Below are 20354 nucleotides of genomic sequence, written 5' to 3' on the forward strand. Positions count from 1 at the left end.
AAGCCCTTGACTACCCTTCCCCCGCCCCAACCCACCAACCTCTTGCTTTAACTCTTGCTGTTGTATCTTTCAGGTACTCATGACTGGGAATCATAGCACCAGTGGTGTAAAATTGTTTTATATTAGTTTAGCAAAACTTGGCTTTTGTACTTTGTTTTTTTTTAAATAAAAGGGTAATCATATCATTGCAACCTGTACTGCTTCTTTGACCGTGGCCCAATGCAATATATAGACAATAAAATCCAAGCAGAGCTCAAAATGGTGTTGAAATATTTTATATAGGTTTGGAATAAAACTTCTTGCCTTTGGTACACTGTAACTTTGCCTATAAAGTCCAGCAAAAGTTTAGATTTCAGTATGATATTTTTTACAGTCACTGCTTTGTCAGACAATTATACACAACTTGGTCATTCATATAATGCAGCCAGCTTCATTTCTTTAAAGCAAAGCCCAAAAGACTTTGGCATTGATAACAGAAAAATTACATTTTACATTGAGAGATAGATAGTTTCACATTTCACATTGAAGCTACCAAATCTTATCAATGGCCAACATTGAGTAAGTAGGAAACTAAAATACTGCAGATGGTGGAAATCTGAAATAGAAGCAGAAAAAGCTGGAAATACTCAGCAGGTCAGGCAGTGTCTATGGACAGAGAAACAGAGTGGATGTGTCAGGTCCACAATCTGCATTAGTTCTGATGAAGATACACAGATTTCTATCTCTTTCTGCACAGATGACACGAGAATTGGTGAGCAACACTTCCCATTTCAATTGGAGCAATAAAAAAAATTTAGTCGGATATATGGATACATTTGGTATGCCTGTATGTTGTGTGCATGTCTAGCTCACTCGCAATCTCAATGTTTTCTCTCACTCACACTTACTTATTTACACATTCCGACATTCACACTCACTCTCTATCTCCCATTTTCTCCATCACAGACATTCTTTCTCCTTAGGATGTTCTGAAATTAAACCCGGTCAGCTGGTATTTTCAAGAAAGAGGTGGAAAAGCAAGAAGATAGTGGTAATGAATAAACACTGTTAATCACTCACACACTCAAAGCCTTCAGCTCAGATATTGTCATTCTGTATATTTTAACAGATAGCTTAGAGACAGAACCTGCAAGTTGGAAGGCAGTGGGCATAACTGGCCTGCAACCAGAACATGGGAAATGTGTAAGACAAATGCCACATTATAGGACAGTGAGATCACACACAAGTTCTGTTTCAGAGGACTCAGATAAGCACTTCAATAGACTGGCCTGCAGAAGTAGTCTGATTGGGATGTGTTATCTATGAAGGTGAGGATACGCCCCTTTAAAAGAGCTGGTCAGTTGACCTGGAGGGGTGGAACTTGGGTCAAGTCTAGAACCTGTTGTGGAAGTATGAGCAGCGTCAATAAAGTGTTCCTGTTCAAATTTGCCATTTGACGACCTGGGAGATAACGGAAGCACCAGCATTACAGTTGGCGATGAGCCTGGAGATGTTGCCCGAACTTTGGAAACGGTGTGGGATTAAGGAGGTAACATTGAAGGAAGTGGTCACAAAGGGACTCATTCTGCAGGCAACGCCAGGAAGGAATGGTAGGCTAATACATCTGGTGGGGGAACAGCCGACACGGGAGCATTCACCAAGAGGACTCAATCTGCGAATGGTTACTGGACTCAAGTGACGGGAAGACAAAATGGCATGCCAGTTTGGGTTAATGGGACCATTTGATGAAGAGTGGGAAAATTTAGACTTTAGACACAAGGCGCTTTAATTTTTTCTTAAAGGTGGACAAAATGAGGACATTATTGTGCAAGTTTTTTTAAAGTTACTTCAGGAGCAAGACCTTTGTAATTCTAAGGAGTCTGGTACGACCAGAGAAACCTGCAGAGAAGACATTCCAAGAACTGTGCCAAGTGTTCGGAAATTATTTCGCACTCAAGTCACCGATGATCATGGAACATTTCCATTTTCACAAGTGGATGCAGCATGAAGGAGAGACCATTGTTCAATTTATAGCCACCTTAAAGAGGTTTGCAGAACATTATGAATTCGGAGGGTTCTGCCTTGCAGGACTGTTTGGTTTGTGGCCTCTGACACAAAGCCATCCAATGGAAGCTATGAATAAGGGGAGACATGGATTTGAAGGCTGCCTTCGAAATTGCTACCTTGATGGAGTTCACCGTTAGCGAAGCAACACAGTTGGCGGACAACGCCCAAGTGCATCAAGTCGTGGAAACTCACTGGAGTGCAGTACCAACTGTAGTGTGCCACCAATAAGCCAAGAGTGGCCACAAGGAGTCAGTATGTTGGACTTGAGAAGCCCAGTGCCGCAGGTGTAAGCGAATGGGTTATATTGCCCAAAATTTCCGGGTACAAGCGAAACAAGAGAAAGGGATTCAGAAAGAAACAGCCCTGAGGACATGGCGTAAGGTATATGCCACCACCTAGAGAGGAGACAGGGAGTCAGCCGGGTCTGTGGGAGAAGGAGACGGCTCAGAGTAAGCAGAGTTCTGGTTAAACATCCTGTTGGTATGGGGTGAAGCCGTTTGTTTCTGGGTTCTTCCCAAGTTAGAGGGAAAGATGGTAAAGATAAAGTGGATACAGGGGCAGCAGTGTCTCTGATTCCGGAATCGATCCATAGGGAGAAGTTGAGGGCATTATCATTGAAGCTTGGAAGATCATATACTATGGACAGACATGGAACAAGTGGTGCCCCTAAATGTCTATGTACTGGTGAAAGTGCAATTCAGGGACCAATATGCAGAATTGCCACTTTACAAAGTAAAAGGCGAATATCCAGGATTATTCGGATGCTACCGGTTACAAAAATTAAAGTTGAACTGGGGTGTGGATAATAGGCTGGCAGACTCAATCATGAGTGTGCAAGAGATCCTGGACAAGTACAAAGATGCCTTCAAAGGAATGCTGGGGGAAATGAAAGGCCTCGAAATGAAATTTCAGCTGAAACCAGAGGCTCACCCTGGCAGTCTGAAGGCACGTCCGGTACTGCTCTCCAACTGGCCTAAAGTGGAGGCAGAACTGGAACAGCTGGTGAATCTGGGAGCTTTTGAACCAGTAACCACCAGTGAATGGGCTCCATCACCCTACTCACATGAGATCAAATATTGACAGGCAGAGAAGCCCGGCAATGCAGATGTCCTGTCAAGGCTGCCACTACTGTGGAATAAAGATATTCTCAACTGGAACCTGAAAATTATGTACTTTTCCCAGGATTACAAGGTGCCAGTGTCAGTGAATCAGGTGTGGAACGTACCTGGAACAATCTGGCTTTCAGCCGAGTGGTGGACTTAGTCCTGGGAGGGAGGATTAGTCATGGAAACCACCTAGAATTACAATCTTATCTGTCCAAGAAGTGGGAGTCGTCATTATCAGATGGGTGTTTAATGTGGGGAATGAAAGTTGTTATTCCTCCCCTATTAAGAGGAAAGGTGCTGGAACAAGTATATCAGGGTACCCTAGTGTGGTGCAAACAAAGGAGATAGCCAGGATTTATTTTTGGTGTCTGAATGTGAAATTCCAGATTGAGGAGAAAGTGGGATCATACAAATCCTGTGCATTAATAAGGAAGACACTGCCATTATTGCCCCTTCACCCATGGCAGTGGCTAGAACGAGAATATCTAACCACGGTCTACTTTGAATTCAGATTTCCTTATTTAAATGATCTGATTGAGATATTTGCACTAAATCCCCACTTTTTGTTTGTGCTGTTTACGTTTCTTAAGTTAAGTTGTTCTTCATCCTACTTTTTAATGGCTTCAAATTACCAGAAATAGAGGGACTCTTCAGGTCTGATCTCTATGCCTTAGCAAAGTGTCCAAGTATTGGAGACAACACAAGACAGATTATAAAACAGATATCCAGCCACAGATTTAGTAGCTATGAGAAGAGCTCAAGGAATCCATGATTGTTTACTTCTTGAGAAAAGAGATCACATGAGACAAATTTATGATCTGATCTTGAAGGGGATAGGTAAAATAAATTATAATAAGTTTAAGATTTCCATAAATTCTGGAGTCACCAGAGACACAGACACACACAGAACAGAGGGGAAATCACAAAAAGTTTATATTTAACTATTAATGGCCATCCCTGCACCCCTCCCCTCAGAGAAGCAGTGTAAGTTAATGTAGAAAAATGTAACAAAGAATGGAACAAGTTTCAATGTTTCGAAAGCATTACGTTTTATAAACCAGCCAAGTGGACTGCAGGACCTTTTCTCTTTACCTTTCGATATTCCAATATATCAACTGTTATTTTGGTCATTAATAGGGTATGGGTGTTTCTGACTGGAGCAGCATTTAGTGCCCATCCCTCCCTGAAATGCTGCAGGCTATTTACCCACAATGCTGGTAGGGAGTGAGTTCCAGGATTTTGATGCAGCAACAAAAGCCTAACCAAAAAAAAAGCTGACTGGTCATTTCTGTCGTTAGTGCTCTGTGGAAATATTACTGCCGGCATTGCTTATGTTAAAACAGTGACTACTTTTCATGTTGAATGCAGAACAGTTCTGAGAGTTGATCAGGCTCAAATCTATGAATCACAAAATGATGGTGTATAAGGATCATAATTGGTTGATCATTCCTGTGCCAACTCTTTGGCAGAGCCATCCAATTAGTTCTACACCCCTTCCTTGTAGCCACCTAAATGTTTCTTTGTTCAAATATTCATCCAGTTATCTTTGAGTATTAAGCTGAATATGCTTCTGGCACTCTCTGAATCACATTCCAGATCACCATGGCAAAGTATTAGGTCATCTCTGATCCTTTCTGAATCATTTTGTACCTGCAGCTTCTGGTTATTTACCTTTCTGATCTGGTAACAGATTCTCTTTCTTTACTCGATCAAAATTGTGTTACTGAATAGCTCAATCAAATCTGCTTTTAGTCGTTTCTTCATTAAAGACGGCAATCCAGCATCTCCACTGTCTCAAATTACTGAAGCCTTAACACTGATACATTTCTAGTAAATCTCTTCAGCATCCTTTCTAACATTCTTCACAACTTATAGTGTGTGGGTTGAACAGTGGATGCCTACCCAGTATTTTCTAAACAGCTGGTACATGTTTTTTTTTAAACTCTGTCCCTCTATTAATAAAACCAAAAATCACATATAGTTTTTTTTTAATCGCCTTCTCAACTAATTCAGCCTCGTCAAAGACTTATGTCCAAGCTTCAAAGCTGGCTTAGTCCTGCTGGCCCTTTAAAATTATGTTATTTAATTCATATTGTCACTCTTCATTGTCCATACCAAAACATATAACTTCATATTTCTTTGTATTGTATTTCTTCATTTCTGAGTTTAGAGTAATCTGTAACTTTAAAATAATGCTCTTTGTATACATGTCCGGATCCCTTACATTGCTGAAAAAGAGCAGTGATCTTAATGCTAACTCCTGGGATAACACCACTGAATTCCACTGAAAAGTAACTGTTTACCTCTATCCTCTGCTTTTTTGCCCTATAATCAGCTTTATATCTGTGCTGCTGCCGTATCTTTAATCCCAAACCTTTATTTTTGCTGCTAAGTCTATTTTATGGTAATTTGCCAAACATCTTTTGAAAGGCCATATATACAATACAGTTCTTAATAGAATTTCACTATTTGCACTGTATGAATTTATTATTAGTGAATAGATGTGAAGGGTGTATCAGTCTGTGATACTTTTCTACTTTTGAGACATATTTTAGCCATATAAAACACTGAATGTTCGTAGGACAGCTGTACCCTGTTCTGGAGAAAGATTTGTTTTGCTCGGGCTTTAGGACTGATGTCATGGAGTTGCTTCTCACTGGGCATAAATAGCACAGTGTGAGCAAAGTTAAGACAGAAACAAGAAACGTAGAAAACGAAGTAGAATGCTCATGTCTAGCCATGTGAATATTCAAAACATGCGCAGAGAAGCATGTGGACCAACTAGATTTGGGTGCAGGGTTCATGGAATAGTCTTTCAAAAATATTACTGTAAGATTAGAGCCTTTTTTTTTTCTCTGAATACCATGCATTGTAGTATTTAGACTTAATATATAGTAAACAGTGTTACAAAGAAACCCAAGCCTGAATTCAGTTTTTGACTTTGCCTTCTCGTCAATCAGTCTACCTTGAACCAAGACACACGGATGTGAACAGAAAACCACACAACAAAAAGGGGTCTCCCTCAGCATACTAACCAATTTGTGCTGAATGCAGAACCTAAAAACTTGCTTTATATTGTAACAGCTTGCACCAATTTTGTTCAGTCACTGCCTCCTGATTTGCATAACTTTTTTGGTCCCTGGTCCACCAATGCTTCATTGTTAAAAATTCTCATTGCCATCATTGACTCCATCCAAGGTCTCACCCATCCATACCTCAGAAACCTCTTGTACACCTAAAACTTGTCTGGGATTCCTGCTTTCCTCCCACACTATTCTTTTGTGCTCTCTTCGCCTCCTTTGTCTACAACTGGTTGCATGCCTTCAGGTGTCTAGACTCTTCAAGTTCTGAAATTTCTATTTTTTTATATAGAATCACTACAGTTTTGAAACAGGCCATACAGCCCAACAAGTCCACACTGACTGTCTGAAAAACATCCCACACAGACTCACCCCCCTAACCTATCCCTGTAAAGCTGCATTTCCCATGGCCAATCCACCTAACCTGCACATGTTTAGATTGTGGGAGGAAACTGGAGCACCCGGAGGAAACCCATGCAGACACGGGGAGAATGTGCAAACTCCACACAGACAGTCGCCCAAGACCAAAATCAAACCTAGGTCCCTGGTGCTCTGAGGCAGCAGTGCTAACTACTGAACTACCTTGCCACCCCCCCATTTCCTCCCTAGACCTTTCCAGGTTTTCACCTCTCTATCTATTCCCCTCCACCGCCCCCCAACAAAACTCCTTATATCAGTCTTACTTGTCAGTCTTAGGTTACCTTTCCTTGTATGTCTTTCCTCAGCCACTTGTCAGTTTTAATGTGATTAGATTCCTCTGAAGTGCTGCGGGACATTTAATAGCTTAAAAGCAATGCATAATTGTAAATTCCTGTATTGCATCAGTTTATATTACATTTTCTAATCATTTTGTAGTGCAATTGGGTTAACCACTTTTTACAATCCTTTTGAATTTGGAGAAATAAGAAAATACACATGTCTGTTGAGAGATCATTATGTGGATCAGGTCAGAGCCAGCTGGTTGATTCTTTACATTGCCTTTGCACACAGTAAGTTAAAAAAAAACAAAAATATAGAAATAAACTCTGGTATCAGTTACAATGTCTATTAAGCTATCAGCTTTTACAAAAAGCCAGCTGGTTCATACATGCCCTTTAAGAAAGTAAACTTACTGTCCTTACCCAGTCTGTCCTGTATGTGAGTTCTGTCTCAAAAACAACCTTTCGCTGTTGCTCACTGAAGTGGCTTGACCTTTATGTAATACACTAAATTGTCAATTTCCAATACAAGATAGCTACTGAAGGAAATTGAGAGATATCCTACTGGTGAGAAGAACTGTTCTTAGTCAGAGGTTGGGATATGTAATTACAGTGCAGTAGAGGACGATCCTCTGGGTATCCTTTATTTTATGACTTGGAATGCTGGCTGCGGCAAATGATGCTTGAAGTGCAATTGTCTGCCCTAAATTTTCACTTCTAATGCACAAGTCACAAAAATAAATTTAAATGAAATAAATCTTTTCAAAGTACTTTATAATGATGGTGATTTTCTTTGTCTACAGCATTCAATGAAGACGATATTAATTTATGGATAACAGGATTGAACTGGCTGGTTCAGGACACCCAGAAGTCTTCTACACCCCTTCAGGTAGAAAGGTAAGATATAAAAACCAAAAGAACTGCGGATGCTGTAAATCAGGAACAAAAATCAAATTACTGAGAAAGCTCAGCAGGTCTGGCAGCATCTGTGAAGGAGAAAATAGAGTTAACGTTTCGGGTCCGGTGACCCTTCCTCAGAAGAAATAATCCTTGTACTTCTAATAATGGAGGTTAGGTTCTGTTGGGAGCCACGCTGTAATGTGCCAGGTTTTTGAAATTGTCAACAATTTGTGAGGGACAGTTTTAACTGACAAGCAGTGAATGTTGGAAGTTTAAGTACTTCATTATACTTAGGAACTTCATCTGAACATTTTAGCCACCAGAAGAAGTTAGAGCCACAAGATATATTTTGTAGAAGTAGACTTTTGCACAATATACTGGAAGTGGTGTGCAAATCAAGTACAACCACAAGACAACTGTATTCGTCTGATACTGACTAACATTGGCTCTGTCTTCTCCTTTCAGGTGGCTCAGGAAGCAATTTAATTTGATGGATAGGAACAAAGAAAACAGGTGAGCTGCAAAGGGGTTTTGACATTTGGAAGGGTTTCACCGTTTCCCACTGAATGCCATAAATGTTTAGGTTTCTTTGCTTATTTTTCTGTTTTTCTTTATTCCAACACCTTTGTATTGTTTTCAGTTTTTTTTGTAACGGATTGTAAAGACTGCAAAGTGGGTTCAAGCTGGATAGCTCTTCTGGAGCTGATATGGATACAATGGGGCAAATGACCTCCTCCAATCTCATAAATGTTTGAATTGTGAATGCAGTGGATTTTGGGGAAGGGGTTTGAGAGATTATGGACATTGCATCTGAGTTCAATCCTTCTTTCCAATCAAGTTGATCAGCAAAGAATCATTTTTATTTTAAAAAGATCAATTTGCTGCACCTCCCTGGACCTGAAATAACTGGAGAAATGTTGACATTGGATTCTAGTTATTACTATGCCCCAGCTTCTATGATACATGCTCCATGTGTATAGGAGTATGTGGATATGGCTTCATACAGAAATCCAATATTCAGTGTATGTCAGCAGATAGTGCTCAGGATAGGGCACTCTGGCTTGCTCTCCCTCGGTCATACCGAGGCCAATTGTAAGACAGCTAGGGCTATCCTGTCTGAGGTTAGTTAATTCACCATGGCCTTGAACTTGGACCTACCAAACTGTGTGGTCAATGATCACACACACACACACACACCACTAATGCCCTGAATGTTTCAAAAGAAATAGATGTTTCCTGTCATGTCTTAGCAGCTGTCAAAATCAATGCAGGCTGGAGACATCCACCAGTAGTGGAGACAGAAAAATCAGAGCATTCAGTTTCAGGTTTACCAGGAAGTTTAAGATGTTGCAAACTCAGCTGATCTCACAAGGTCAGACTGCAGGTCATTCCCACTGCTCTGCAATCTAGGAGGATACCACAAAATCGGATATCTACTTACCAAGATCAATCCTTGAAAGGGCTTCAATGGAGTCCTTTGCAGCAGCAATGGCTGTTCCTAGTGACCAGAGTCAGAAATATATCAGACCTCTCCTTCGAAGAGGAGAGGTCATTGTTAAGGAATACCAACAGTAATCTGAAGTTGGTTTAGTGAAGAAACTATTGTGAAAAAGCAAGGCTCGTAGCTCAAGGACGCTAACCAAGTTGGAAGAAAGAGACAAAAAACAGAAATTGCTGGAAAAGCTCAGCAGGTCTGTCAGATCTCTCCTTCAAAGAGTTGTATCCTCACTCATAAATCTTCATTCAGAGAAACACTTGTGACCCTGAAAGCAGACCATTGGGTTCGAATGATGTTGGCTTTTATCAGTGAACCCACTATCATCCACAGGAAGTAAAGGTTGCTCTGTGTTCTAATGATCATTTTGAAACAAGCCGTTTACCCTCGAGTTATTTGTTCTAATTGAATAAGGCGAATTGGGATGAGCATCTGATCACAATCTCTTGACTTTCTCAACTTCTCTCTCAGGGTTCTGGGGAAGGGTCACTGGACCCAAAATATTAACTCTGATTTCTCTCCACAGATGCTGCCAGACCTGCTGAGCTTTTCCAGCAATTTCTGTTTTTTGTCTCTTTCTTCCAAATTGGTTAGTGTCCTTGAGCTACGAGCCTTGCTTTCTCACAATGGTTTCTTCACTAAACCAACTTCACATTACTGTTGGTATTCTTTAACAATTACCTCTCCTCTGGACAATAACTTGATTATAGTAACACCCCACACCGCTATCTCTACCAATAAGATAAAGATACTCAACAACTAATCAACAATCCCTAGCTCATTCTGAAGAGAAGCACTACATTATCAAGGTTGAAAAGCTAGAAAACATTCTGAAATATAAGTTCAATAAAATTCAGTTCTCCTTTGCTAGTTTAGCATCATGAACTATCAAGAAAGATTTCTCCCCTCCTAATTTAATCATTTGTTCTGTAATGGGAGTTTTGAGAGGATCCACAATCAATTCTTCATAGAAGCAAATAAAGTACGTCTATCCTATGACTGTCCATCACACATATGCTTCTGGAATCCTGCTGTGCACACCACATTCAGGCTGTCACACCGCGTACAATGCACCCCATATGTCACACTCCAACCATCATGTTTCAGATTTTACACTTTGCTACACAAGCATAAACAATCCTAACAAACTGCAATTCAGTCTGCCCTCTGAGATGACTCATAAAAGAATCACAGCACTATTTAACAAAGAAGGGGAAAGATCTCCACAGTGTCCTGATCATCAGTTGCTCCAGCAGCAACCCTCCTACCTTCCCTACTTTGTGACTTCTCTGCTTGATGCCTTTTGTCTTTTCATCACTTACTGTCTCCCTTTCCTCTCTCCCTCCCTTCTTTCCCCATCTTAATGTCCTTCTCTGCCTTACCACAAAGTTCCAGGATCAAGTTTTAGGATCAAGCCCCATCGTAGGCTTTGTGTGTAAAAATAAAGACTGACACTGCAGTACTGAGGGAGCACTTACACTGTCAGAGGTGTCATCTTTCTGATGAGGTGTTAAACTGCGGCTTCATCTACCTGTTGTTGTGGCTGTAACAGATCCCAGGGCACTGTTTCAGAGAACAGCAGGAGTGTTATGTCTAGTATTTTGGCCAATAATCATCCCTCAATCAACATCACAAACAAAACAGATTACCTGGCCATTATCATATTGCTGTTTGTGCGAGTTTGCCGAGTAAAGATTGACTGCCATGTTTCTCACATTACCAAAAGTGACGGAACCGATTTTCTGAAGAAGGGTCCAGACCCGAAACGTCAGCTTTCCAGCTCCTCTGATGCTGCTTGGCCTGCTGTGTTCATCCAACCACACATCTTGTTATCTCGGAACTTCATAAAGGATGGCTTTGTCTCTCAAAGGGGACTTTCACTGCTTCCATTATCTACTGACACGTGACACGTTCCACACCAAATGCCAAACATTATTCAACAAATTATTGAGGGCCCAGCAAGGTATCAGGATGCTGGAGAATTCACGGACAATGTTGATGATGCATCTTCAGAGTGGCATCGACTTCTGAGGCTTTCACTGTTTCTTCTGCCTCCTGCCACTATTCCTGCAACATTGGCCTTGCAGATTGGAGAGAATATGACACAATGATAGCCCACCTCTTCATGGCCACTTTTCATGACTTATAGAACATGCCATGAAGGTAGGTCTGCATAAGACAGTACAGATGTGATATTTGCTACTTTACAATTGAATGATTAAGGCAATCTGCTTTCTCTGGGCTTGTTCTGGTTCCTGCAAGTCCTGCAAAGAGTTGGGCAATTACCAGAGCCTGCTACTCCAAGGAAGTCCACAGGTGTCAAGGAAGAAGTGGCAGCTATTTTACCCTTTATCCCTATCTTCCCTGCATTGTGTGCTTTCTTTTTCTGTAAAGTGAAGAACAGGAATCTCCTCATTCCAGGATTCACAATGCATTAAACAAACCATTGCATTATTTTACTTTGATATGACATAGTGCCATTCTCATGTGTTCCATCAGAGTCAATGATATTTGTACATCATTTGGTAATGGAGCACACCAAGTCACTGCAGTTTCAGTGTTATAGAGTCCTAGAGGCCTACAGCACCAAAACAGGCCCTTCAGCCCAGTTTTCACAATTTAAACTAATCCCATTAGCCTGTGTTTGGTCCGTATCCCTCCATACGATCGCATCCATGTGCCTGTCTAAATGTTTCTTAAATGACAAAATTGTATTCACTTCCAACACTATCTCTGGCAGCCCGTTCCAGACACTCACCACTCTCTGTGCGAAGAAATTGCCTCTCTGGACTGTTTTGTATCTCTCCCCTCTCATCTTAAACCTATGCCCTCTAGTTTTAGACTCCCCTACCACGGAGAAAGGCTGTTGGCTATCGACCTTATCTATGCCTTTCATGATTTTATATACCTATATAAGGTCACCCCTCAGTCTCCTACGCTCCAGTGAGAAAGGTCCCAGCCTATCCAACCTCTCCTTATAACTCAAACCTTCCAATCTGGGTAACATCCTGTTGGTGAGTCTTCACACTGCCTTATTGCAGTGCAGATGTCAGCAGTGCACATTATTTGTTTTCACCTGTAACATATGGAGATAATGCGGCTCCATCTTCTCAGGAAGTCGTTCAATTGCTATAGCACTGAATCCAAGTCCTTGCTACAGCACTGTGTCTAGAGGAATCCTGCACGTTCTTGAAATATCTTCAAACCCCAGACCAAATCTTAAAATATATATGGGCCCTCTGGGAGTCAAACACTCTTGAAGGCAGAGATTTTTGAGAGAAGCTCATTTTTAATGGCAAGCTCCATTGGTACAGATTCCTATCTTGGCAACCAATATTAAAAAGAGTCATTGTGTCTCAAGGTAAATATTTTGCGAACTGGAGAGATGTATACCGACTGACTCAGCAATATGCTAGGAGAGGAAAATAGGCAGGAACAATCATACGCTGTAATGGATAAAAAAAAACGAGAGAACTGCGGATGCTGTAAATCAGGAACAAAAACAGAAGTTGCTGGAAAAGCTCAGCAGATCTGGCAGCAGCTGTGAAGAAAAATCAGAGTTAACCTGAAACATTAACTCTGATTTTTCTTCACAGATGCTGCCAGACCTGCTGAGCTTTTCCAGCAACTGCTGTTTTTACACCATAGTTTCCCCATCTTTGTTGCTTTCTGCTGTACCGCTAAAAATACCGAATTTATTTCAATACTGAAGCACAATGATGTGTGAGCAGAACAATGTTGAAAGTAGAGACTTGTGATAATGGGTTTTTGTGATTGCTACCAGACGCACAGTGGTGACCACAGGTGAGAAAGAAACAGTGCCAAAGATATGCAGCTGAAAGATTGTGGGTGTCCCAGAGTCATAGACTCAGAGTTTTAAAGCACAGAAAGAGGCCCTTCGACCCATTGCCACCTGCTGTGCTGGCCATCAAACACCCATATACTCCAGTTCCATTTTCCAGCACTTGGTGCATAACTTTGTACGCTATGGTGCTTCAAGAGATCATCCAAATAATCCTAAATAATGTGATGGTTTGTACCTCCACCAACATATCAGACAATGGGATGGCACGGTGGCTCAGTGGTTAGCACTGCTGTCTCAAAGCACCAGGGACCTGGGTTCAATTCCGCTCTCAGGTGACTGTCTGTGTGGGTTTCCTTCGGGTGCTCTGGTTTCCTCCCACATTCCAAAGATGTGCAGGCTCAGTGGATTGGTCATGCTAAATTGCCTGTAGTTTTCAGGGATTTGTAGCCTAGGTGGGTTATAAGGGGATTTTACTGACCTTTACTGGCTCCATCCCCACCTCCTTGACCATTATATCCTGGAGTAACATCTGTGGCTCAGAAGCACCTGTCTGAACCCCACACTATTGAGTCCTGCTTCAGGATGGCTGATTAATTCACTGCTTACTATCTACTGCATTGCCAAGCTTTTTGAAAGCCCCAAGCTTTAACATTGTGTTCATTATGCCCAAGTCAGGTCATTGATATATAAAACAAGAAAAATAATGGTCCTAATACTCCTATGGTGTCCTATTGTATATCTCTCTCCAGTGTGTAAAATCTCCATTTACCAATACTCACTACCTCCTTCGCTCAACCAATTATGTACCCAAGTTACCACTATACATTTCATATCATTAATTTCTTTTTTCTGAATATGTCTGTTATACGTTACCATATCAAATACTTTTTGGAAGTCCACATATACAAAATTTTGCACACTATGTTCATTAATTCTGTTGAAACATAGCGGCCAATGTTCATACAAGTTCTCTCAATCAGCAATGAAATAAACAACCAGTCATTCAATTTTTTTGAGGGTAAATATTAGTCAGGTCTCTCTGCTTTCCTTTGAGTAGTACCATAGCATTTTTAATATCCTACCAGGTGATAGACTGGACCTTAGTTTAAAATTGCATCCAAAATGACAACACCCTAAGATTAAAGCACTATCTCAGTACGGAATTGAAGTCTCAGCCTTGTGTATATGTTGAAATTTTTCCAACATTATTGGAAATTGTTGGGAAGCATGTTATCACTGATACTAAAGAGATGGGGACAGGTAGTTTGGGGTGGAGGTGTGAAAAGTAGACAACAAGACAGATGACTGTCTCAAATAAACACGAAGGTAACAATGGGGATAGAGAGGACATCCAACTCTTAATGAATAGCACAAAAACATCTAGCAATGAGTCGAATATTTTTTCTCTATTCCGACACTTTAAAATTTTTTTTATTGTCACCTGGCTGTGAAATTTGAAATGTGTTGGGAGCAAGAAAAAGCAATTGTTTTAGATGAGTCTAGGGATATCTCACCATGAAGCCTGATAGTGAAAACCCCCTGTTAAAATTTGGGTTTTTGTCACAATTTTGACTTTGTCCAATGGCAGAAAATGGGTGAAGTTGAAATGATAGCCATTTGTTTTGATGGAAATCAAATGGGGCATTTTTCCACTCTTGATTTGCCATCGTCCATTTGACTTAAAATGAACTCCATAACTTAAAATTTTCTAAAAACCATGGCAACTGTGAGGACCAGAGAAACATTCAGAGTTTTAGAATGAAGAGCAGAGAAAGTGATTAGAAATCCTACATGGAGCTATGTTATACTTGAGAGTAAAATACTTCCAAGTACCTTGCATACTTGAATCAAAACAAAATGAGAGAAAGATACAAATATATCTTATATGTATGAGCTCATACCATGGCAGATGGTGCATTTGAACTCCACAAAAAACACAGTAATAAGAATCTAATGATGACCATAAAGCCATTCTCAGTTGTTGGAAAAACATCTGGTTTACTAAGAGATAGTAGGAACTGCAGATGATGGAAAATCTGAGATAACAAGGTGTAGAGCTGGATGAACATAGCAGGCCAAGCAGCATCAGAGGAGCAGGAAAGCTGACATTTCGGGCCATCCCTGCCTCTTTGACCTGTCTGTCTCCTCTCCACCTATCTTCTCCTCTATCCATCTTCTATCTGCCTCCCCCTCTCTCCCTATTTATTTCAGAAACCCCTTCCCCTCCCCCATTTCTGAAGAAGGGTCTAGGCCCAAAACATCAGCTTTCCTGCTCCTCTGATGCTGCTTGGCCTGCTGTGTTCATCCAGCTCTGCACCTAGTTATCTGGTTTACTAATGTCCTTTAGGTAAGGAATCCTTACCTGGTCTGGCCTACATGTTACTCCAGGCCCACAGCTATGTAGTTGATTCTTTACTGCCCTTTGGTTAATTAGGGATGAGCAATAAATGCTGGCCTAGCTAGTGACGCCCACATCTCATGAATCCATATTTCATATTAAAAATCTACCCTTGTTTTCCAGTGAGAGAGACCAGAAGATATTTTAGGAATTGCCAGCATGATGCAGACCTGTAAGAGATTAATACAGAAGGGCAGGAGGTTGAAATCTCCCACGTTAGACTCCTGCCAAATATAAGAGAACTGAGTGTATTCATTTTGTAAAATCTGGAAAATTTAAATTCCAATCACTATTTTTGATCCAGAATATTGTTTGTATGCAGGCCTTGTGAACGAGAAATTCTGACAATGTCCCTTTAATGTCAATCATTTATCATCTGTTAGATTTATGGAAAACCTGTTCGTCTCAGTTGCTCAGCTATGCTGAGTCTGTGTGCCAATGCATTACACAAGGCCTATAGACTGAGCACTGAATAAAAGCTGTTGTCCTTTGCTGTGCAACTCTGACGACTGCAGTAAAGGTACACCGAAAGACAACAGTTATTGTTAGAAACAGCCTCCAGTCAGGAGTGTCCTGGAAATGTGCCAAAACTTTGCCTCACTACTGTACCATGTTGATGTTAAGTTCAAATGGTTGATGAAACCTTGATGCCATCAACTCATGCCAGTTCTGATGATCCCTCTGCATTTACTTGATCTCTCCTGCTGATTCTGCACAAACCTTGCCCAAACCTTCATCTGTTCGTTATATAGCCCTGTCCCCATGCAAAAGTGGGGATGATACAAATTTCATGAATTGAATCAGAGATAGTAGGAACAGAAGGGTCTAGGCCCGAAACGTCAGCCTTTCTGCTCCTATGATGCTGCTTGGCCTGCTGTGTTCATCCAGCCCTGCACCTTTTCATGAATTGACACTTGTTTTGGGTGTAGATTTTGAGACAAAACTAAGGGCATGAAAAACCAATACCTTTGCTAATGGGCAAAGAATTTAACTTACATTGGATCAGTGTTATAATAATTGTAACAATGATGATGTAACTTATTACATGGCTGACTTCAGTAAGGGAGATGGCAACAATCTGGAATGAGCATATGAAGAGAGAGAACTTAGACACCACACTAGAGAGCTGTACCTGTTAACTTACTACGCACAGTCACAAATAATGGAGTTACATACATAGCAGCCTCAGGGACAATCGATCTGCAGATAGCTGTCGCCAGAGATACTCCAGGTAGGTAGCAGGGTTGGTTTAAAGCACAAGATAAAGCCAGAATAATATAAAGCCCAATGTCTGCTGTCATTAGTTACTAGAAAGATCTAGGAGCAAGCATTGAATGCACAAAGAGTCGCTGAAAGTAAGTGATTACTGATTATTAACTTGCCAGAATATCCAAATGTTTTTCAACATGGGGAGTGCTAGGGGAATGTCTGAAGGGATTGAAAAAGCTACAGGGTCATCAGCAATGTAAATATGCACATGGAAAACAAAGGCTAGGGAGGTCATCATTAAAGGCAATAAACATTTGGAGAGATGGGTGGAACATGACCTTGAGTTGTATTCGAGGAAGAACGCTGTAACTGCAGAAACTCTAAACAACATAGAAAACCCACCTGTTATCACAGAGCTGGATATCAATGCAAAGTGGATAAGTTTAGCAAAGCTATTTATTCAATTGCCATAGACAAACCTCTAGATATGATGCTATAGCACCAGAACTCATCAAATATGGAAACCAGCATTTCTACAGCTTTTGTACACAAATCACCATCATTGCTGGAGAGAGAGCTTAGTATCTGAGGATTTACTGATGCAAAGATTGTGATTCGGTGCAAGAACTGTAGTGATGATAACAACTATCGAGGCATCTCGTTACTGAGTATCATGGGTACAGTCTTTACTCATGTTGACTTTGCCAGGCTACAGATCCAGTGTGGTTTTCAAACTGGAAGATCTACAACTGACCTGGTCTTCTCAGTCCAGCAGATAGAAGAGAAATATTGTGAAAAAGGAGGCCAACCTACATTGCCTTTATTTATTTCACCAAGACATTCAGTCAGAAAGTAGACACGATCTGTTTAAGCTGCTAAAGAAAATTGTTTGTCCGCCCAAACTGTCCAATGGCATATGAAAGGCGGAGTGCATACACCAGATTGGCAGTGATAACTATTTGATGTGGTTGGTGTTCATTCATTTCTAAACTCTGCCTTTCTTCCATTACAACCTGAAACCATTCATTCATTCCTGCTCTTTCCTATCATTTAGAACCCACTCACCTTTTTCTCCCATTGCACCCTCAAGCCATTAGCTCGTTTATGCTGTCAGGTTCTCACCCATTCATACCCTTTGCATTTCACCCATGCCTTCCTACTCTCCTTGACTTATTTCAGAGATTCAGCCTCCAATGGCTTCTCAATTCTCTGTTCCCAGTTCCGGACCACTGTCACTAGTGTTCCCCCTCAGTTGACCCCTTCAATTTCTCAACCATATACTGCCCCTCGATGAAAGTAGCACCATTTTAACATGTGACCAAATGGAAAATAGTCACAACTGACTCTTGACCCATGCACTTCTGTATAAGTGCCTGACTACTTGCCTCACATCCAGTACCAGAGGTGATGAATTTTATTTTTGAATAAATACTAGGATGCTCCTCAAATCCATAGTCAGTGCTACCTGCCACTACCTCTGTTCTCTAGGCATTGACTTCATCTCTCTCTCTCTAAGACTGTACCAGACTGTTTACAACCTTGGTATTGTGTTTGACACCAAAGTAAGCTTCTGATCACATATTTGCACCATCAAAAAAGTGACACACATCACTACCAGAAGATCACTATTCTGCATCAACTCTTCCACTGCTGAAACAGTTCATTCCTTCGTTACCTCTAGACTTGATTAATCCAATGTATTTCAAGCTACCTTCCTAATTCCCACCCTCTATAATTCTGAGGTCATCCAAAAATCTACCTCCTTTATTTTAAATTGCACAGAGTCCTGTTCAACTTTCATCCTAATTCTTTTTGACATCCATGTCTCCCAGTTCAGCAAACCTTGATTTGAAAACTTTCATCCTCAGTTCGAAATCTTTCCATCCTCTCACTCCTCTTTGTCTCTGTAATTTTCTACCAGCCCTACAACTCTGTGAGTCATCCTGCAATTCTATCCTTTTCCACATCCCTGATTTGAATTAGTCTATCATCGATAGCTGGGTCTTGAGTGGTTGAGGCCTTAAAATCTCTGGGATTTTCCCTGTATATCTCTCTGATTCTCTAACGTCTTTACTCCTTTAAAGTGCTCTCAAATATCTACATTTTCATCTCCTTTAATATCTCTTTGACTTGTTGTCAAATGTTTGAAGTACACGTTGGTGTTGCTTTGAGCTCAGACATCCATGCATCTTACCTTTCTGCCTTTCACACATTTATACCTTCCCTTTATCTTCACTCGCTCCTATCTATTTGTGTGGTGCTATTATTTTCTGTGCTTATTAAATATGCATACTGAATGTTTTCTTTCAGTATCACAGTGAAGGATCTAAAGGTCATGCTTCCTCAAGTTAACTACAGAGTCCCAAATATGAGATTCTTGCGGGACAGGTTGTTGGTAAGTAGAAAGATTTCTCTTGTGTTCCTTATGCAATTTTATGATTTTTCTGAGGAATCACATGACTGAGAATAGAAGATTCTCTGAATCACCATCACGCATTCCTTTCCAGACCTTTGTCACTACTGGTGTGATGTGCAATATTTACAAATTAGGAAGCTCCCAAGGAAAATCAGGATATCTCCATTTCCCTTAAGCACATTGTCAGTAAAACTATGATATTTCCATTCCTACAGCAACCACAAACTGTGACCTTAGAACTACATCCATTTACAGCACAGAAAGAGGCTGTTCCGCCCATTGTGCCTGAATTATTTCATTGAAAAGACTACCTAATTAATGCCAATTCCCTGCTCGCTGTTATTGTCCCTAATTTTCTCCTGCTCAATTGTATATCTCTTGAAGTAGACTTACCTGAGATTAAAGTCAATGTTTGCTCAGTTACTAAACAGTTGAACACATTGCTTTGGGTCTGGAATCATGTGTCAATTTCCTCTAAAAAAAACTAGCGAATGAGATGGGATTTTCAATTGACAATGGTTGCATTATTCAACTAGGTTTTAACTCTAGTTTTCTTTTAAACTGAACTCAAAAATCACATCTGCTTCAAACCTATTTCCCCAGAATATTAGCCTGTGGATGTGGATAACTGAGTCTCATGACATTATCACTATCCCACCACCTCCTTTTTGGCCGATGTCTACTAGTAGCTTGGCTACCCTTTGTTCAGAGACAAGTCTTGAATTTGGAACAAAAGAGCTTTGGCCTGTTTAACAAGAGTTGTCTCCCCAGCGTGCTGGCAGCTTCACAACAAGAGTATCATTGAATATTAGATAACTTCATGCCAAAGTTCACCTGCATGGGAGGGGATGTGGGGCAGGCAGAAAAGATCCCGTAGAAACTGTCTAGAAAATAGAATCTGATCTCCTTAGCCATCATTACTTCCTCAAGGTAAACAGATTAATTGGTCATTCATTCATTTACCTTTGGTAAAAATTGCCATGTTCAAATTGGTTGATGTATTTACATATGAAAGATAATTTTTGTGAGGTGCTTTGGAATGTCCAGTGATCAAGTGTAAATATAAAAATGTTTCAGAGATAGTAGGAACTGCAGATGCTGGAGACTCTGAGATAACAAGGTGTAGAGCTGGATGAACACAGCAGGCCAAGCAGCATCAGAGGAGCAGGAAAGCTGACGTTTCGGGCTTAGACCCTTCTTC

The 20354-nt window shown here is 40.7% G+C and overlaps 1 protein-coding gene across 1 annotated transcript in view; it reads left to right on the top strand.

Moving 5' to 3' along the window:
* The window catches only part of LOC109912305 (1-phosphatidylinositol 4,5-bisphosphate phosphodiesterase gamma-1-like), a 212832-nt gene that overhangs the window by 95451 nt on the left and 97027 nt on the right, over nucleotides 1-20354 (top strand). The window contains exons 3-5 of the mRNA XM_048596175.1: nucleotides 7734-7827; nucleotides 8296-8343; nucleotides 19048-19132. Of these exons, the coding sequence (XP_048452132.1) occupies nucleotides 7734-7827; nucleotides 8296-8343; nucleotides 19048-19132 (227 nt within the window). The remainder of the gene's footprint in view (nucleotides 1-7733; nucleotides 7828-8295; nucleotides 8344-19047; nucleotides 19133-20354) is intronic.

The sequence above is a fragment of the Rhincodon typus genome, chromosome 4, assembly GCF_021869965.1.
Source record: "Rhincodon typus isolate 14 chromosome 4, sRhiTyp1.1, whole genome shotgun sequence".
Classification (NCBI taxonomy): domain Eukaryota; kingdom Metazoa; phylum Chordata; class Chondrichthyes; order Orectolobiformes; family Rhincodontidae; genus Rhincodon; species Rhincodon typus.